Here is a 16,099-nt window from a genome sequence, read left to right as displayed (position 1 = left end):
GACATACTGCTTCTGTATTGTTTTCTTTCAATTTTAGGATGATACTAGCAGAGAAGAAAGAATTTATGTCAGTGTCATTCATAGCAATGAATGACTTTATAAACTTGACTTTATAAAGGTAGTCTAAAAACCAAATTTGCCCAGTGGTACATATTGGCTGATTTTAAAAATTGTAGCATTTGATGACACAAGTTACTGTCAAGTCATCACTCATACTGAAAAATCCCAATGAGAACAGAACAATGAGAACAACAATCACACTAAAGTAAGACTGCTTATCATGTGAACTATGAAATAGAACATGCAGCTGTAAATAAAGGGCTTTCAACCCATCTTGATGACAGGGGAAAAACAGCAAAGGCACAGGAAATTTTGTAAGCGGGTTAAATTAAAAAAACATTGTTTCTTTAATTATGTAGTACTTCTCCCACTCTAGTGATGGGAGTATATGGCATATAAAGTGTCAAAGTGATAGCACAGTTCTAGCTGGTTGGGTTTTCCCTGAAACATGAATCTGCAGTACACAGATTTAGACAGTGTAGAACTGCGTGGAATACAAACATTCTGTTCCTTTCCCACAAGCAGTGTAATTTATCCAAGGCCCCATTATCCTAACAGTGGCACTTTGAACTGTGCTTGAACTCCCAGTGGTGACTGCTCTCAACAACTTTCAGCAAATTCAATTTTAATCAAGGAAAAAACCCAACAAACCAACCCCCCAAAAACCCATGAGGAGGAGGAGGAGGAGGAGGAGGAAGGCAAGTAATGGAAGACTCACTGCTTTTAAAATGCTGACAGCCTCTTTACTGAGCCAGACTGGATACAATACATCATCATGAAGGATGGATTCAAAGAGATCATCTTCATTGTCAGCTTCAAAGGGGGGTTGTCCAGCCATCATTTCATACATGAGAACACCCAGAGCCCACCAGTCCACGGATGGACCGTATTCCAGCTCCTGGAGGATCTAGCACAGAAAAAGAGATTGGATTGAAGAGACAAGTGAGACAACTGTCTCAGCTGCACATTTGCTGTTTCAACATGATATAGCCCCCTTCTATGCCCTGTGCCTAAGCAGGACTGGATCACACACTGATTTCAGTAACAGCAGGCAGGGTTTCTTACCATGCAATTTGCACTAGCACAGCTAAGTGTCAATGAGATGTTGTTCTCAGAAGTACTGAGAGTTTATCAGTCCCCTGAGTAAATGACTATGCTTGTGAGCAAAAGAGCTGCATATCCTTCCAAGCTGTTTAAAGCAGGTCACACTATAGGGGAAAAAAAGATCACATATACAAAACAGACTGGTGGAAAATGTGAAACATTTCCTTGTCTCTATCTTGAACAAAACAAACTGAACCAGCTTCTAATGTTGCACAGAGATCATCTGAAAGATTTATTCTTGTCCTTTAGGTAGGGCTGAAGGAAGCCAAAAGCATTTTTGTTCAAGTTCCTTTTATAGCATTAAACCACTGTACAATACATGGCTGTAGAATTCACTTTAATTGCACTTGCTTTCAGGAAAAACTGGCTACAACTTCTCATGTGGCACAAGTTCAACCTTGTAGCAAATACCTTTAGTGGACAGTAATAGTTTAGCACGATGGAGCTTTATAGTAGCACTTGGTGTTACAGAACAACTGTTGTACCGGGAACAAGTTTAATTCTTGTCTCCTTTTCACAGGAAAGAAGCTTGCAGTTTGGCTGCATTGGTTCAGCATGACAGGGAACCAGGCAAGGGGAGTGGGTGCCTGCTTAAGGTGAAGCTGGCTGCCTTAAAATGCCTTGGAATGGCAATAAATCCACCAACTCCTTACACAACACTGCACAGTGCAGTGAGAAATCCTGTGGTGAACTGCTTGGGCTTAGTGCTGTAGTTGGGAATCAAGACCAATATAAAACCAAATTCAGTCTTAACACAAAAACAGAAATGAGTTTAAGATTTGGATACACAGGTCTGGATCCCATCCACATTCCTCATTGAAAGAAAATGATATTTTATAGCCATCAAATACAGAAAATTAGATGTACACTTTTCATGTCTTCTGGGAACTCTTTGGAAATCAGACACTACTAAATAAAAGGAAATTAAGACATATCACCACAATGCAAGAGAAATAGAAGCAGGAGATAACTTCTGCAATTAACATGACAAATTGGAAGCCTCAGGAAAAGTTCCTATTAGTGTAATTAATCAATTATTATTAATTAATTAATAATTAGTAATAAGTTCATGTGTTCTTATTAGTGCTTTATTTTTGGTAATAATTTACAAAGAATTTGTCAAAGGACTCAATTAGTATACAAAATCAGAAAAAAATCCTACATAGCCCCAGCTACCACACTGGTATTTATTTTCTTTAAATGCTGGAATACTTTTCAGACTCCATAAGACACACATTTATGTAATGATAGTTTCAAGATGATTCATACCTTATCAGTTGTGCTACTGAAGTTGGACAGCCCTGAACACTAACAGAATGGATTTCTGATTTATTGACTCTGAGGAATAATAAATAACATTTTTCCTCACTGCAAATTTATGCTTGATGAAAGACAAATCAACAATGCCTTTCCATTAAACCTGCACACTAAATATTCAAGTGGAAAGATGCACAGGTTACTAACTCAACTGAGCAAAGTTGGCCTAGCAGAATAACTCTTCAGTATTGCTTCATTTTAGGCACTTTGAAATGCACCTCATAATATTAAAATCTGGGATATGTTAAAGCCACACTACTCTCAGGTACTTATTTTATCCAATGAACACCTCGAAATGTTGCCAACTAATATGCAGGATTATATCTAGTTTCCACCTTTCTGTGCAAGTCTATAAAGTAGCAGAAGCATAGTATCTTTCACTCACAGATATTTTAAATAAAGGAAAAAAATTATATTCCCACAAAGGCTGTAGTCAAAACAACATCAAACATATGGCTTCTTCTGTATGAACATTTTCTTTTAAACCTCACTAAAAAATAAAAACATTTTTATAGCTACTCAAGATTACTAAGATTGCAATACTCAGTTGCATCTAGAACCTTAAAGGCTGCTAAAAATCATCATAATGATGTTGATTCAGAAGTGAGCAAATTGAGAAGAATAACTTTAATTTCAAGAAACAAATACTAGAAAAACCACTCCTATCATCAAGGAATAGTGCTTGTAAACAGTAGAGTAACCATTTTCTGCAAGACTACCTAAGCACTACTGCAGCAGAGTCTACTCTGCATTTGAAATGTTTTCATCTACATGTAAAGAGTGTATAAAATGACACATGTAACAGTCTGATAAATAAGAATATTTGTACTCTTAGTGCACTGCAAAAAACTACCTCTGGAGCTATATAGTCAGGTGTGCCACAAAACGTCGTGGTGGTCACTCCATTCAGAATCCCTTCTTTGCACATCCCAAAGTCAGCCAGTTTACAGTGGCCTTCTGCATCCAGAAGAATATTGTCCAGTTTCAGGTCCCTGAAATACAAAGGTCTCAAATTAAATCAACTCTCAAATTTTGATCATGTACTCTTGTATTTCATAATAAACTATAGATTTGACAAATAAATGGTTTCCCAAACACCACTGAGAAAATGTCCTTCACTGCCTGTGCATGAAGAGTTGGTAGCGGTCACTAAATAAACCTGGTTAAAGGCAATAAAATAAAGAAGCCGGCAATTACAAGCATTTTGTAAGACTAAGCTTTTACTCTCTTTAGCTGCATGAAAGCACAGCTTTTATGTACTCAAGGCAGAATCAGAAGAGTTTGGGAAAGATCTCAGATTCTTGTTTCCTACAGATCTATCATTCTGTCAATGTGAAATAGGTCACTGAAGTCGTTCTCTATTTTTTCCATTAGCACTAAGCAAGGAGTACCAATTTATCCATACTCTAGCATATGGGTTCAGTGAATAGGTATTTTCAAACTTGGATTACTTTGAATTTGATTCTTAATGTATAGTAGCAATTCAAAGTTCAGATTGCAATGAAAAGGATAAAAAACAACATTCCCATCCTTGGGAGCACTGTTTTCTGTAGCTTAAGGCTTAAAAATAATTACACAGGAATATTTTGCATTCATTGTTAAACAACATATCTTAGCAGCTGTTTCTGATCATACAAATGTCTTTGTGTCAAAACCACACAATTGCCTGCTTATAAAATTGGGTTAGGTCAAAAAAAGGTTGAGAAAAGGATATCCACCTTTCCTGTCTTGCCCTCTGCATATTTTCTAAATATACCATTGATGGTTAATACATGTTCCAGCACAATAGAGGCTAGGTACCATTTAAGTTACCTGCCATTTGCCTTAGACTTAATAACAAAAGGATCTGGAAAGTCAGTGCATAAAAGAACTCTCACTTGCATGAACAGCCCCTCGCCCCCTCCTCCCCCAAGTAAAACCTCTTCATCATGTAGATATAATAACATAAAACAAAGGCAAAAAAATCCCACTTATATTGCATGTGTATCAAAACAACATTTGCTTTTTATATTTCTGTCTAGGCTTTTAGGTATCTCTGATATATATTAAAGATACATATTATATTTATATAAAAAATAGATATATATATATTAAAAATATATCTATATTGTAATGTATGTATGAATGCATAGAGAGGTGAGAATCAAAAGCAGAACACACGTCTTTAGGTGACTTTGTCAACACTTCCTGATCAGAATTCTTTTTCCTGGAAAAATTACACAAATTTCCTTAGGATGAATTGATGAAAAAAAAAAAAATAGTGTGTGTATAGGCAAGTTCTAAATCAGAGAAGAAGAATAAAATCCCATGCCAGCCTCTGTAAATTCATTTCACCCCAAAAGCCTATGAAAAGACAAGGGTTTTTTTCAAAATTTCTTTATGCCAACAAATTTGACCTGAGTGAGGGATGAGAAGTCTTCACCTTAATCAGAGAATTTCTTCCAGAGAAATGTCTCCTTGTCAGATTCCAGCCTTCAGAACCACAGGCACCAAACACGGTGGAAGCATTTATGCACATTAATTGATTAAACAGCCCTTCCAAGGCTGCAGCATGTTAAGAGTTTTTGTAGACATGTCCAAACCTACAGTATGCTGAGATTTCCCCAGAAGTAGTCTTTTCTGCTTCTCAGACAATTTCAGTAGGTGGATTTTAGTTTGGGTTTTTTTTTTTTTTTCTTTTGACACTTCTTAAACATTTTTTAACATGTTGGCCCATATATTCCTCAAGCAGGTACACAGGCCAACATGAAAATCAGCTGTTCCTGGGCCACAAGACCTACTACTGTTGATATCTGTTTGCCCTGGCATTATGTTGGACAACTCTGGCAAATCACTTTCCAGAGGTAGGAAGAGGTGGTAACTTGAGGGTTTAAAGGGTTATACATAAGGGGTTATGTGGCAGCCAGCTGGATCTTAGATTGTTTAGGAAGTGCTGATATGAATGACCTTAAGGAATGATAAAATATGCAGTCTGCTCCACGGGGCCATGCCTGGGTGACCACTGAGGACCTGCAAGAGCAGCGTAGCTGATCCAGAGATAGCCAAGTGTGATGCAGACCTACTACTCAAGGTCTGCAGAATCATTGCACATCTGCAATGATGCATCCACAAAGCAGATTCTGGGAAGCACTGGAGAACTTACTGTGCATGTAGGGATAGGTTGTGTTACACACATGTTACAAAGTGGTTTGTGCATGTAAAACAAGCCTGACCTGGCACAACAAAGCCATATTTACCTCAGTAACAGTAAAACTACTGTCTCCTACATAAACCAGCTGTGTCAGATATGGTTTTATGTGGCTGAAGTACACTCTGGCTGTAGAAATGTTTATTGCAAGCAATATCCCCTACATCACACTTGGCTATCTCTGGATCAGCTACGCTGCTCTTGCAGGTCCTCAGTGGTCACCCAGGCATGGCCCCGTGGAGCAGACTGCATATTTTATCATTCCTTAAGGTCATTCATATCAGCACTTCCTAAACAATCTAAGATCCAGCTGGCTGCCACATAACCCCTTATGTATAACCCTTTAAACCCTCAAGTAACCACCTCTTCCTATCTCTGGAAAGTGATTTGCCAGAATTGTCCAACATAATGCCAGGGCAAACAGATATCAACAGCTCTGTCTCCTCCTCACAAGAAGTCAAAGAAACAAAACAAATCTCCCTGTTTCAAAAGTCATGTGCCTTCCTAAAACTGTTCCTTCAGTAAATTACAAGAGCTGCAATAAAAAGATCTGCATTCAAACAGGACTATAGTAACACCAAATAGAATGTGATCATCAGTGTAAGGCTCTTACAGATTGAAGAAGGAAATAAGATTGTAGCTGTAGTTTATAACTTCCAAGTACAGTGTTATCTTGGATGTTCTTTACTGTAGAAGAATACAAGCTATATTTCAAGAAGTCAAGATGTTCAGATAAAGAAATCAAAGTATAATTATATTTGATGTAATCTTGGAACCACTTACAGCCACCATCACAACAGACTGTTAAAAAGAAGGTCATAATACATATAATTATGATAGGAACTGAAGAAATTTGAGAGGCTGCTTAGAAAATTGATCCACTTTATTGAGCGTTTTAAGTGTTTATGAGAAGACTCTAAAATTATGTCTTAACTCTGATTGCAGGATTTCCCCATGCAGGTAGGTGACACACTGGAGTTGTTAGGACCTAAAATCATTTAACTTTAATTTAATGCAATCCATATGGTAGCCATGAACTTGAATGGAGATATAGTCAATAGTCCAGGAAAGTCCTAAGCTCTGAGAAACCTCAACAGCAATAAAACACTAAGAGTAAGGCACCACACAATGGATAAGGACAAGATACTCACTATCCTCTTTATTTTCTTAAGGATTTGTATAAGATACAGAAATTAGCAATAAAAATTTAACTTGACAGTGGAAAAACAGAATAAACAAACTGAGCCAAGAGAAAACTAGGAAGAGTCTAATTATTAAATTCTGACTACCTGTAAAAAGTGACAATGAAATTTTAAGCCTATCTGTAAAAGCACAAGTCAATTTAACTTTTTTACCATTTACCAAACTATAATCTTACTTGACAGAAGTAAAACATCTGGGACCCCTTTATCAAGCCAAAACAGGGCAGTGAAGCCTATAAGCCTCTTCAAAACTCTGCTGAAGGCACTGAGGACGTTGGCTTCATTACTCACGCAATAATGAAATGTAATACCAGTAGATTTGTGTTATCACAAAGTGCACCAGAGTTTCAAAAGAAATTTGGAAGAGGCTAAAACAACAGCAGTATGACTCTCATCAAAGTACATATGGGAGTCTGCCAAAGTGCCAAACTCATGGGTAGCCCACAAGATTGTCATACATAGTCCATAAAAGTGCCTGCACAGAAAATCATTCTATCAATTTACAGTTGCCAGATTAAAAAAAACTAACCAGAAAAAACCTCCCCAAACCAAAAAACCTCACCAAATCCCTCTAATTCTGCAACTTTGGAAGAAGAAATCTTAATTAACTACATTAATGTGAGAGTAGGAATAGATAATGTGCTATTTAACACCTCACAGAAAAAAAAACCAAAAACAACCCAACAACCAAAATGTACAGAGAAAAGGAAGCAAATGAAAAAGTAAGAGAAAAAGAGTTGTCAAGGAAGCTTGTCTTTCCAGAGCAGCAGCCTCATTGAAAAAAATTAAAACTTTTAACTTTTAGACTCGTATTTCCCCAGAACTGTTCCAAGAAACAGCCAGCTCTCTGACTCCTCCAGAAGTAAAGTAGACAGCCATATCTGGAATGTAAAACAATCTTCTGTACAGATTGTTCCATTCTGATCCATTCTGTCTTTTATTTCTTTCCTGGATTTAGTGTCAGTTGTCTACCTCTGAATCAGAACATACCAAATAATAGTGTCAGCTCAATGACAAAGGTCTATTAAATTCTTCTTTTTCTCATTTTGCATTCTCTTTGTAGCAAGTAAGGAAGTCATCTGTATCTGACAAAATGAGTTCCTACAACCTGAGTAATTAATTACATGCAACTGCAAACAACCTAACCAGTTAAGCCAGGAGAATGCTCAGATTTCTTGAATGCAGCAATGCTACATTAAGCTGTTTCTCTCCTTTGTTTTTTTGCCAAGATACTTTGTAGAGTCACTTCAGTTGACTTGAAAAGTCATTGCATGAAATGCTGTGGGATGGTTTTCTTTTCTTTTTCTTTTTTTTTTTTGGAGGGAGGGCAGGTTTTGTTCTGAGAAAGCTTTAAACAGAAATTTAAGCCTTGGTCTCTACTTCTGCATTCCTGCCAGCATCACAATCACCTCAGAAGCTGGAATGACTGGCAGTGTCTCAAGAAATAATCAGGATTATGAGTTATGTTTGTGCAAGTTGAAACAGAAGAGCAGGCTGACTACAGGTAACCTGTGTGAAAACTTCTGTAACCCTCACTGCTTCCTCCACACACGAATGCCATAAGACACTGAGTGCCTTGGCTGCCTCCAAAGGCTCAGTGGATGAGCAATTCATAGCCCTGGGTTCCTAAAGTCCCAATCCCACCAGTGCCAGAGAGATAAGCATCTTGTGTGAGTGGCACAAGTGTCATTTAGATAACACACAGTTTTCTTGCTGAAAGTAAGGCAGTTAAACAATGAAGATGAGTTTGACTAGTAAAATCAGAAAGTCTGCCAAACATTACTAACAGTAGCCTTTCAAGACAGCAAACAGCAGTGACTAAATAAATATATATTTGAAGAACAAGATCAAGCAGCTAGAGAAATATGATCACAGGCCGGCAAGCAACCACTTTACAGTGGCTACTTTACCACTTCTATTCTGACTGTTCATTGAGCAACACCTCACAGAATGAAGCATAATAGTTATTATGTACAAATAATAGCATTGAAAGCAGGAATATTTATTTATAAGGTAAAAAATAAATGAAGGATTGTACCTTACTAAACATCTATAAAACATCAGCATTCAGAAAGATTGAAAGCAACAAAAGCTAAAGTATAGAACTACAGAACAACCACTTTTTTTGTGACTTTCAAGTGCAATAAACCCTTTCAATAGTGTATTTGAAATCACTGCCATTGTTCCCCTGCATTGGAAAATCACATCCTCTCTGCAGGCTTTAAATAGACAAACTGTTCACACAAGAAACCACAGAAGGTAAAAAGAAAACTTCCTACAAGGACGTGGAGAAACCATCAGAATCATTCTCTAGTTATTAGTGTTACTGAAATTCATAACTGAAGGGAATATGATCATCATAGCAATTAGAAATTTCAACAAGATGATTTTTAAATCTGTTTAATTAAGGTAAGACTTCTACATTCCTAGAATTACTTTCTTAGTTACTCAGTGATATCCAAGTTGCTTTTGAGACAAAGATGCTCACCTACATCAGGTCTCTCATGTACCCAGCATAAATTTCCTCTTTGATGTCCTCAAAATACTGATAACTAATGTATTAGGTTACAATTCTAAGCAAGATGAAATTGTATATAGAACTAGTCAGAAAACATGAAGGAAAGTCAACAATTTAAAAATTATAATGTTAGCTTCTTTAGTGATTAGATCTCACCAACTTAGTCTCAGTTTCCATACATAAACAGAACAGACAGATATATTAGAGGATTGTACTTCCAGAGTGGATTCTTTTGTTGCTCTAAGTATTTTAGTCACAACCCATCAGCAAGACTGTTTTCCCCCTCAGCAACAGATCAGAGATAAATGGGAAAATTCAAACCATACCTACTAAGAAAACACAAACTAATAATAATAATTCTTTTTTCCCATTTGAAAACCTCTAGAGGAAAGAAGGAGCCCATATTTTCTGAGGTTACTGAGCATAAATGGGCAATAACTGCAGTGTTGTTGGGTATTACGTTCTACCAGTGACCTCCCTTATCTATGAATAAAAAAAAATGGGGGACACACTGGATTGTTCATGCTTGTGAGTGAATTCATTGCAGTAGAGCAGTTTGTGTTAGCAGAGAGGAAGTAGGAGGATACCTGAGTGAGACTAACAGTGAGAAAAAGATAGTTCTGCTGCTTTTGTTGTAGTAGGTTATCTCAGTTTTGCCTGTGATTAACTGAAAGTCTTGGAATTTCTCTGCTTTGTTTTAATGTTGATCCATTAAGTAATTACTGAATTTATGATACACAGTTTTTGACACTGTTACATTACTTGATATCATCAACGAATAAAGATAATATATAACACAAACACTGTAGTAGAGTTGTACTCAGTAATATACAGAAAAATCTGCTGTGCAGACTTGAAAACTGCTATTTTCCAGTGTCAAGTTTGGAATAAAGTGAATCCAACTTATTCTGATGTGCATCATTGTGTATACTTGCTAATGGCGGATGAATTGCTGTGACAGACTTGGTTTCAAATAAAGCCAGAGATATTATAATTCATTTTCATTGAAGTTCAGACAGCAGGCTAGGCATAAATGGGAAGGGTTGACTTTTAATGTGACCATACTGACATTCTCTTGTCAGGCATGTTTACTTTAAAAAACACACACATTTACTTATATAACACAACATCCACCACCCTGCCATTTGCACAAATGATTTGTGGACTAAGGGGTGGCAGAGATGGGAGGAGGGATGTAGCAAAAGCCTGTTTGCTCTCTACCCATTAAAGACATCGGAGGGAGATAAACACACGATCACTGTCTGTGGCTGTGTAAGCCCTCATTGCTACGAGGCAAAAGTGAGGCTTGCAGATGTGTAACACCACCTCTCCAGCAGTGCCCAGCAGTGAAAAGCCTTTCAAGTCAGCAAGGGCCCAAAATAGAAAAGAAGGCTGCATGTATTCTATGGTCCTAACTGTTTACTGACGTCTTAATGACATATTGAACAAAGGTTTAATATTCATTTCCAGCAGCTTAAGGAAACCAATGCCTTTTACAATAGCAGAAAAAAAATCTCTTTAAAATAATTTCTTTATATGGCTTTCTACTGGCTTTGACCAAAACTTTATTACAATTGTCGGTAGCAGCTTAGGACATTACTGAGCCTGATCTACTTATCTTATTCTGCTGGGTTTCCTTTAAATAATGTGCAGGCAAATAAATATATTGTACTTAACAGCTTTCCTTTGTATGACTTTTCCTTTCTTATTATTTTCACATTTTTATTTGTGAACCTAAGTGAAATATGTACAAGTTCAAATATGCATTATGTAAGCACAGAAGGGAGTGGTCTCTATTACTCTTTCAAGAGAAGGTTGCCTTAGCATTCACATCATGTTACTTTATAAACCTCATCCTTCATGACTCCCACACCTGGGAATGCAGCAACTTTTCCATGGGTCTGAGACAGGAATGTGATATAGCACTACAATGCTGCCTCTTGATTCAGCTTACTGCCAAAGATTTGATTTAGACAAGCTTTTTGTAGGATCCCAGTGGCAGTTCTCCCTTTCCCATAGCCCACAGGCCTGGAATTTTTGTACCAAATAAGAACTGCCACGAACGGACCTGGCTTCATATTAAGCCTATTGCATAGGACAAACAACCTGCCTCAGAAACTTGCAGTTAAATTAGATACCAATTTATTTTCCCATTTTGTAAGCCTTCTTGAGATTTTACAAACCCTTTGTGCTTTTTGTGAAAGTAAGGTAAGCAGACCCCAGCCTGGTGCTCCAGCCAGGGACTGGTTCTGCATGGGGGCTGAGCTGCCTGCATGTCCTGGTCCTCCCCCACCCTGCTGAGTGTCCCAACATTAAGGCTACCAGTAGTTTCCTCAGGGATTTTCTTTTGTTCTCACTCTCTCTACTTCAGGTTAAACCACCATTCTCTTACTTTTTCCTTGAAAACTTCAGCTGAAAATTCTTAACTGGCTCTGCATATTCAGGGTGGAACAGTGGGATGAAATCTGTCCTACTGCTAATGATATTTACTGTTTCAGGCTCCTCTACAAAGCCCATGACTAAGTAATTGCTAAATATGAAATGTGATAAACCTTGTCCTCACTGACACCTTGGTGATCTCACTGAAGACAAGAGAGGTCCCCAGGCTTAGCCAAGGTCTGACTCAAACTGTGGTATGCTACTCTGTGAGGTTCAGTGCTCTTATTTTTGCATCTCGAATAACATCAAAATAAGATTGTGTATTATAACAATAGGTTAAGTGGAGCACAAACTAAAAGTGACTACTAAGTATGTCCATAATCCTTTAAAAGAAAACAATACTTAATCATTATTTGATAAAACCACTTGATGAAAGACAGTGAAAGGACAGGGTGAAGCTAGAAAAGCTTGTTAGATCAAGTTTTGAAAACTCAGTTCTGAAAAAAATGTTACCAGAACCTTAGAAAGCAAATTTATCAGTGGAGACCCTAATGAAGTTTGGAGCTGCTCCAAAGTTTTTCTTTGGAAACCAAAAGCAATGTTGTTTTTCTTGTATTTTTTTTTCTCAATGACCTTAGTAGGTAGGATGACAAAATCATTATCATTTGAACAACAATAGAATACAAATCACACAAGCAGAAAGAAAAGAGCACTTGCACTTCAGGCATACAGTTTCTGTGTCTAACCAAAAAGACTGAAATTCTTACTTCTTCCAACGTTTGACTGAAAATTTCTTATGTAGAGTAGGAAAAGATGCACCAAACAAATGCATGCATATCTGGGTAGCACTTTGCATTTCAGTAGCAGTTCTCATTGAGCTAGCTCAGTAGTGAACCCTCATAACTTAATAACCCACAACAAGGATCTTTTATCTTATACAGGTATCAGGAAAAATAGAATTAAAATATATATTGTAATCAATCCCAATTCCATCAATTTTCAAAATTTACCTTAAACATGAATATAACTAGAGCTCTGAAACATTTTGTTCTGGTTTTAATTTTCTATCTTGTATTTTGCAGGATTCTGACTAGATTTGTGCCACCAGTCATAGGAGGTTAATTGAAGTACCACTGCTTGCCCCAGGCTCCCTCCATGGCCATCTCCACAGATATCTTCAGGCAGATGATACACAGCACATGTGGGCTGCACAGCTTCCTAAAGCAGTCTGTCCTACTCCACTGACTGTAAATGTACTCCAGGAGAAGCAGGATTCTGATTTGGAAGCTTCAGTTGTGCTTCCTAAAGTTAGGTGAGATAAATCTGAGCCTTTGTGCACATTCAGTATGAACTGCTTCCTGGCTTCCTTATTCCAGATGATTCCTTCTTATTCCAGATAGAGACTTCATTCAAATTCAAAGTTGCAAAACTTCCATTTTTGTAGTTGAAAGTCAAACAAAGGCAGATTTCTTAAAAAGATCTGCATTTATTTGTCTTTTCGGTCATGGAGGAATTGCCACACACACAATTTTCTAGGCTTTTAAGTTATGCCCTCTAATAATTATTTTTTCTCACTTAGGTCACATGGAGCACTCCTGTGCAAAAACTCCCTACATGCATATCCATCAAAAAGCCAGACATCTAATTGCTCTGCTTTGACGCACCAAATAAAGGGCTCCAAAGCATTATTATTCTACATTGTTCAGGCACACAGAGAGGGTTTTCTGAAAAAAACCCCAACAAACCAGAAGAAAAGCTGCTACTGTAATCAGGCATGATTGCAGGCATTTCCTGTATTTTGCTATCAAACCCGTTGTTTTTTCCATTACATAGTAAGTGAACTTTAGTAAGGTCAAGACACCAGAGAAAAACAGGATCAGAATATCTTTAATCAACTAAAGCTGAGTATTTTAGTCTCTCTTCAGTTGTTTAGCCCTGGATCTTATCCGACATCTCCAACTTTCTTCCTTAAATCACAGATACATAAACCAGGTCAGTTTGAATTTATGATTTAGCCAGTTGTTTTCAATGGCATTTAACTTGTTAGCCTCACACTTCCCCTAGCCTAAAGGCCAATCAACCTCATGCTGTGTAACAAGACCAATATTATTCTAATATGATATAAGTCCAACAGGGGAGATGGGTTTTCATTCCCAATCACAATACTGAGCAAACAAACTTCCCTGGCTGGAAGCCTATCATTTCCACCACAGTGACTATTAAGATCAAGTGTAAATTATGAAATTACTATTAAATGATAGTCAAATGATAGTGTGGGTGAATTTGATCCAATCTTATATATTGTTATCCTGCTATCATGCTAAATGCAGATCATTTTAAGGCATATATAACTCCCTGTCCTGTGCTCTGACCCTATTATTTTTGGAGAGAAAAAGTCTTTATCTTCCATGAACGCCAGATGACATTTTCCTTGTTAATGTAATACAAATGTCAACACCTGCCTCGGAAATGACCAGTACCAAACATATTGTTGACTGATTGAAGAATGGAAAACCCAGTTGTGCTAAACCCAGCAATTCTACAGAGAAAGCTTCTGATGCTTCCAGTGGTATGGAACTAGTAAGGAAAGAGACTTCAATATGGGTGGTAGGTTGTAATAAGAGCCTTAGCCTCTCTCCCAGAGAAAAGGTAACCTATCAAAGAGGAGCACAGGCTGATGATCTGCTACATCAGGAGTGCCAGGAAACAGTTAAAAGGCTGTGCAGCATTAGAAGTGCTGAGATGGAGCTAGGTAGGTGATTACTGCGCTGGACACCACAGAAAAGGAGGCACCTTGCATCCTGGTGCTGACCAAAACCAGGACTCTGCTTCATTCCCCACCCTCCAGCATTCCCACCAAAAACACATATGAAACTTTAACAGCTGTAGGCACCCATGAGAAGCAAGGTCTGCAAGGAGAAACTCTACCAGTGGCATGCAGGGAAAAGCAAAGATGAAGACTCAGTCGGTGACTCTTTGTTAAGGGGCACTGAGGCACCATCTGCCAGCCTGATAGCCACTGGAGGTGTGCTGCATTCCAGGAACTAAGGTCTGGGATGTTGCCAAGAGGGTGCCACAAATTGTCACAAACACACAATGCTCTCCCACTGCTGCTCTTATGCCATGTAGGCATAAATGACATGGCAAGCTGGAACCTGGGCCACAATCAGGGAAGACTACAGAACCCTGAGATGGCAAGCAAAAGGTATTGGTGTATAAGTCATCTTTCCTTCTGTTTAACTACTTAGAGAAAAAGATTAAGCCAAAATAGATGTATAATGCAAATCAACTTCTGTCTTTGTGGCTGGGGCAGTCATGAGGGTTTTGGCTTTTATGACAACTGGATAATCTTCAATGACTGTGTGTCAGAGAGAAATGGGATCCACCTGTCTAGAAGAGGCAAGGGAATCTCTGAAAACAGGTTGGCCACTGTGGTGAGGTGGGCTTTAAACTGCTGGGACTTAGCAGATGGGATCCAAACTGGCAACACTGACGCCATTTCAAATGGGGAATAAGCCAGGCTGACCAGAGTAAGGACAAACATTCCTTAGCTGCCTTCCAAGATGAGAAACAAAAGACCAACCATCACAAGAGTATGTATACTGATGCAGGCAGCCTGGGGAGCAAACACAAGGAACTGGAGCTCTGTGCCCAGTCAGAAAGCAGGGATAACTGAAACACGGTTTCACAACTCACGTGACTGGAGGACCACGATGGATGGCTACAGGCTGTCACATATAGACAGGCAGGGAAGAAAAGCAGGAGGTGTCATGCTCTGTGTTAAGGAGAAGCTTGAATGTATAGCAGTCAGCTATGGTGATTGTGGAAGCCCTACTGAATTCCTGTGGGTCAAGAACAAAATGGGTGTCTCCAATGGGGATCATAGAGTCGGCACCTACTACTGACCTCCCAGTCAAGAAAATAAGGCCGAAAAAGCAATATTTGTGTTATTTAAAGCAAGCTTTAGGTCAACAGAACCTGACTCTCATGGATCACTTCAATTACCCATACATTTGTTGGAAAAACAATTAAGCAGCCCATGGATCACCCATCAAGTTCCTGGAATGTGCAGAGAACCACTTCCTCATGCAAACATTAGATGTGCCAACCAGGAGTGAGGCACTGTTGTGTTGCTACTTGCAAAGTGGTTTACCAAGCAATCCTGCTTTGTAGTATCTTCATCAGTGATAGCTTTGGCTGCAGCGATCACCATATTGTTGGACTTTGGGACCTGGCTGAGCACACTGAAGCTTAGTACCAAGACAAAGGTCTGAGATTTTAGAAGAGCAAAATTCAGCTTGCATAGAGGTCAGTTATGCGGGATTCCTTGGG

At 38.3% G+C, this 16,099-nt stretch overlaps 1 protein-coding gene across 2 annotated transcripts in view; it reads right to left on the bottom strand.

The window, feature by feature from the left end:
* The window catches only part of PRKCE (protein kinase C epsilon), a 288,051-nt gene that overhangs the window by 25,256 nt on the left and 246,696 nt on the right, over window positions 1-16,099 (bottom strand). For both annotated transcript variants that reach the window (XM_036379719.2, XM_036379718.2), the window contains exons 12-13: window positions 3,335-3,473; window positions 779-967 (exon numbers count right to left, since the gene is read on the bottom strand). In XM_036379719.2, the coding sequence (XP_036235612.1) occupies window positions 779-967; window positions 3,335-3,473 (328 nt within the window). The remainder of the gene's footprint in view (window positions 1-778; window positions 968-3,334; window positions 3,474-16,099) is intronic.

This window comes from Molothrus ater, chromosome 3, assembly GCF_012460135.2.
Source record: "Molothrus ater isolate BHLD 08-10-18 breed brown headed cowbird chromosome 3, BPBGC_Mater_1.1, whole genome shotgun sequence".
Taxonomy (NCBI): Eukaryota; Metazoa; Chordata; class Aves; order Passeriformes; family Icteridae; genus Molothrus; species Molothrus ater.
Note: the sequence above shows the minus strand (reverse complement) of the source record. Positions and strands in the feature narration are given on the sequence as shown.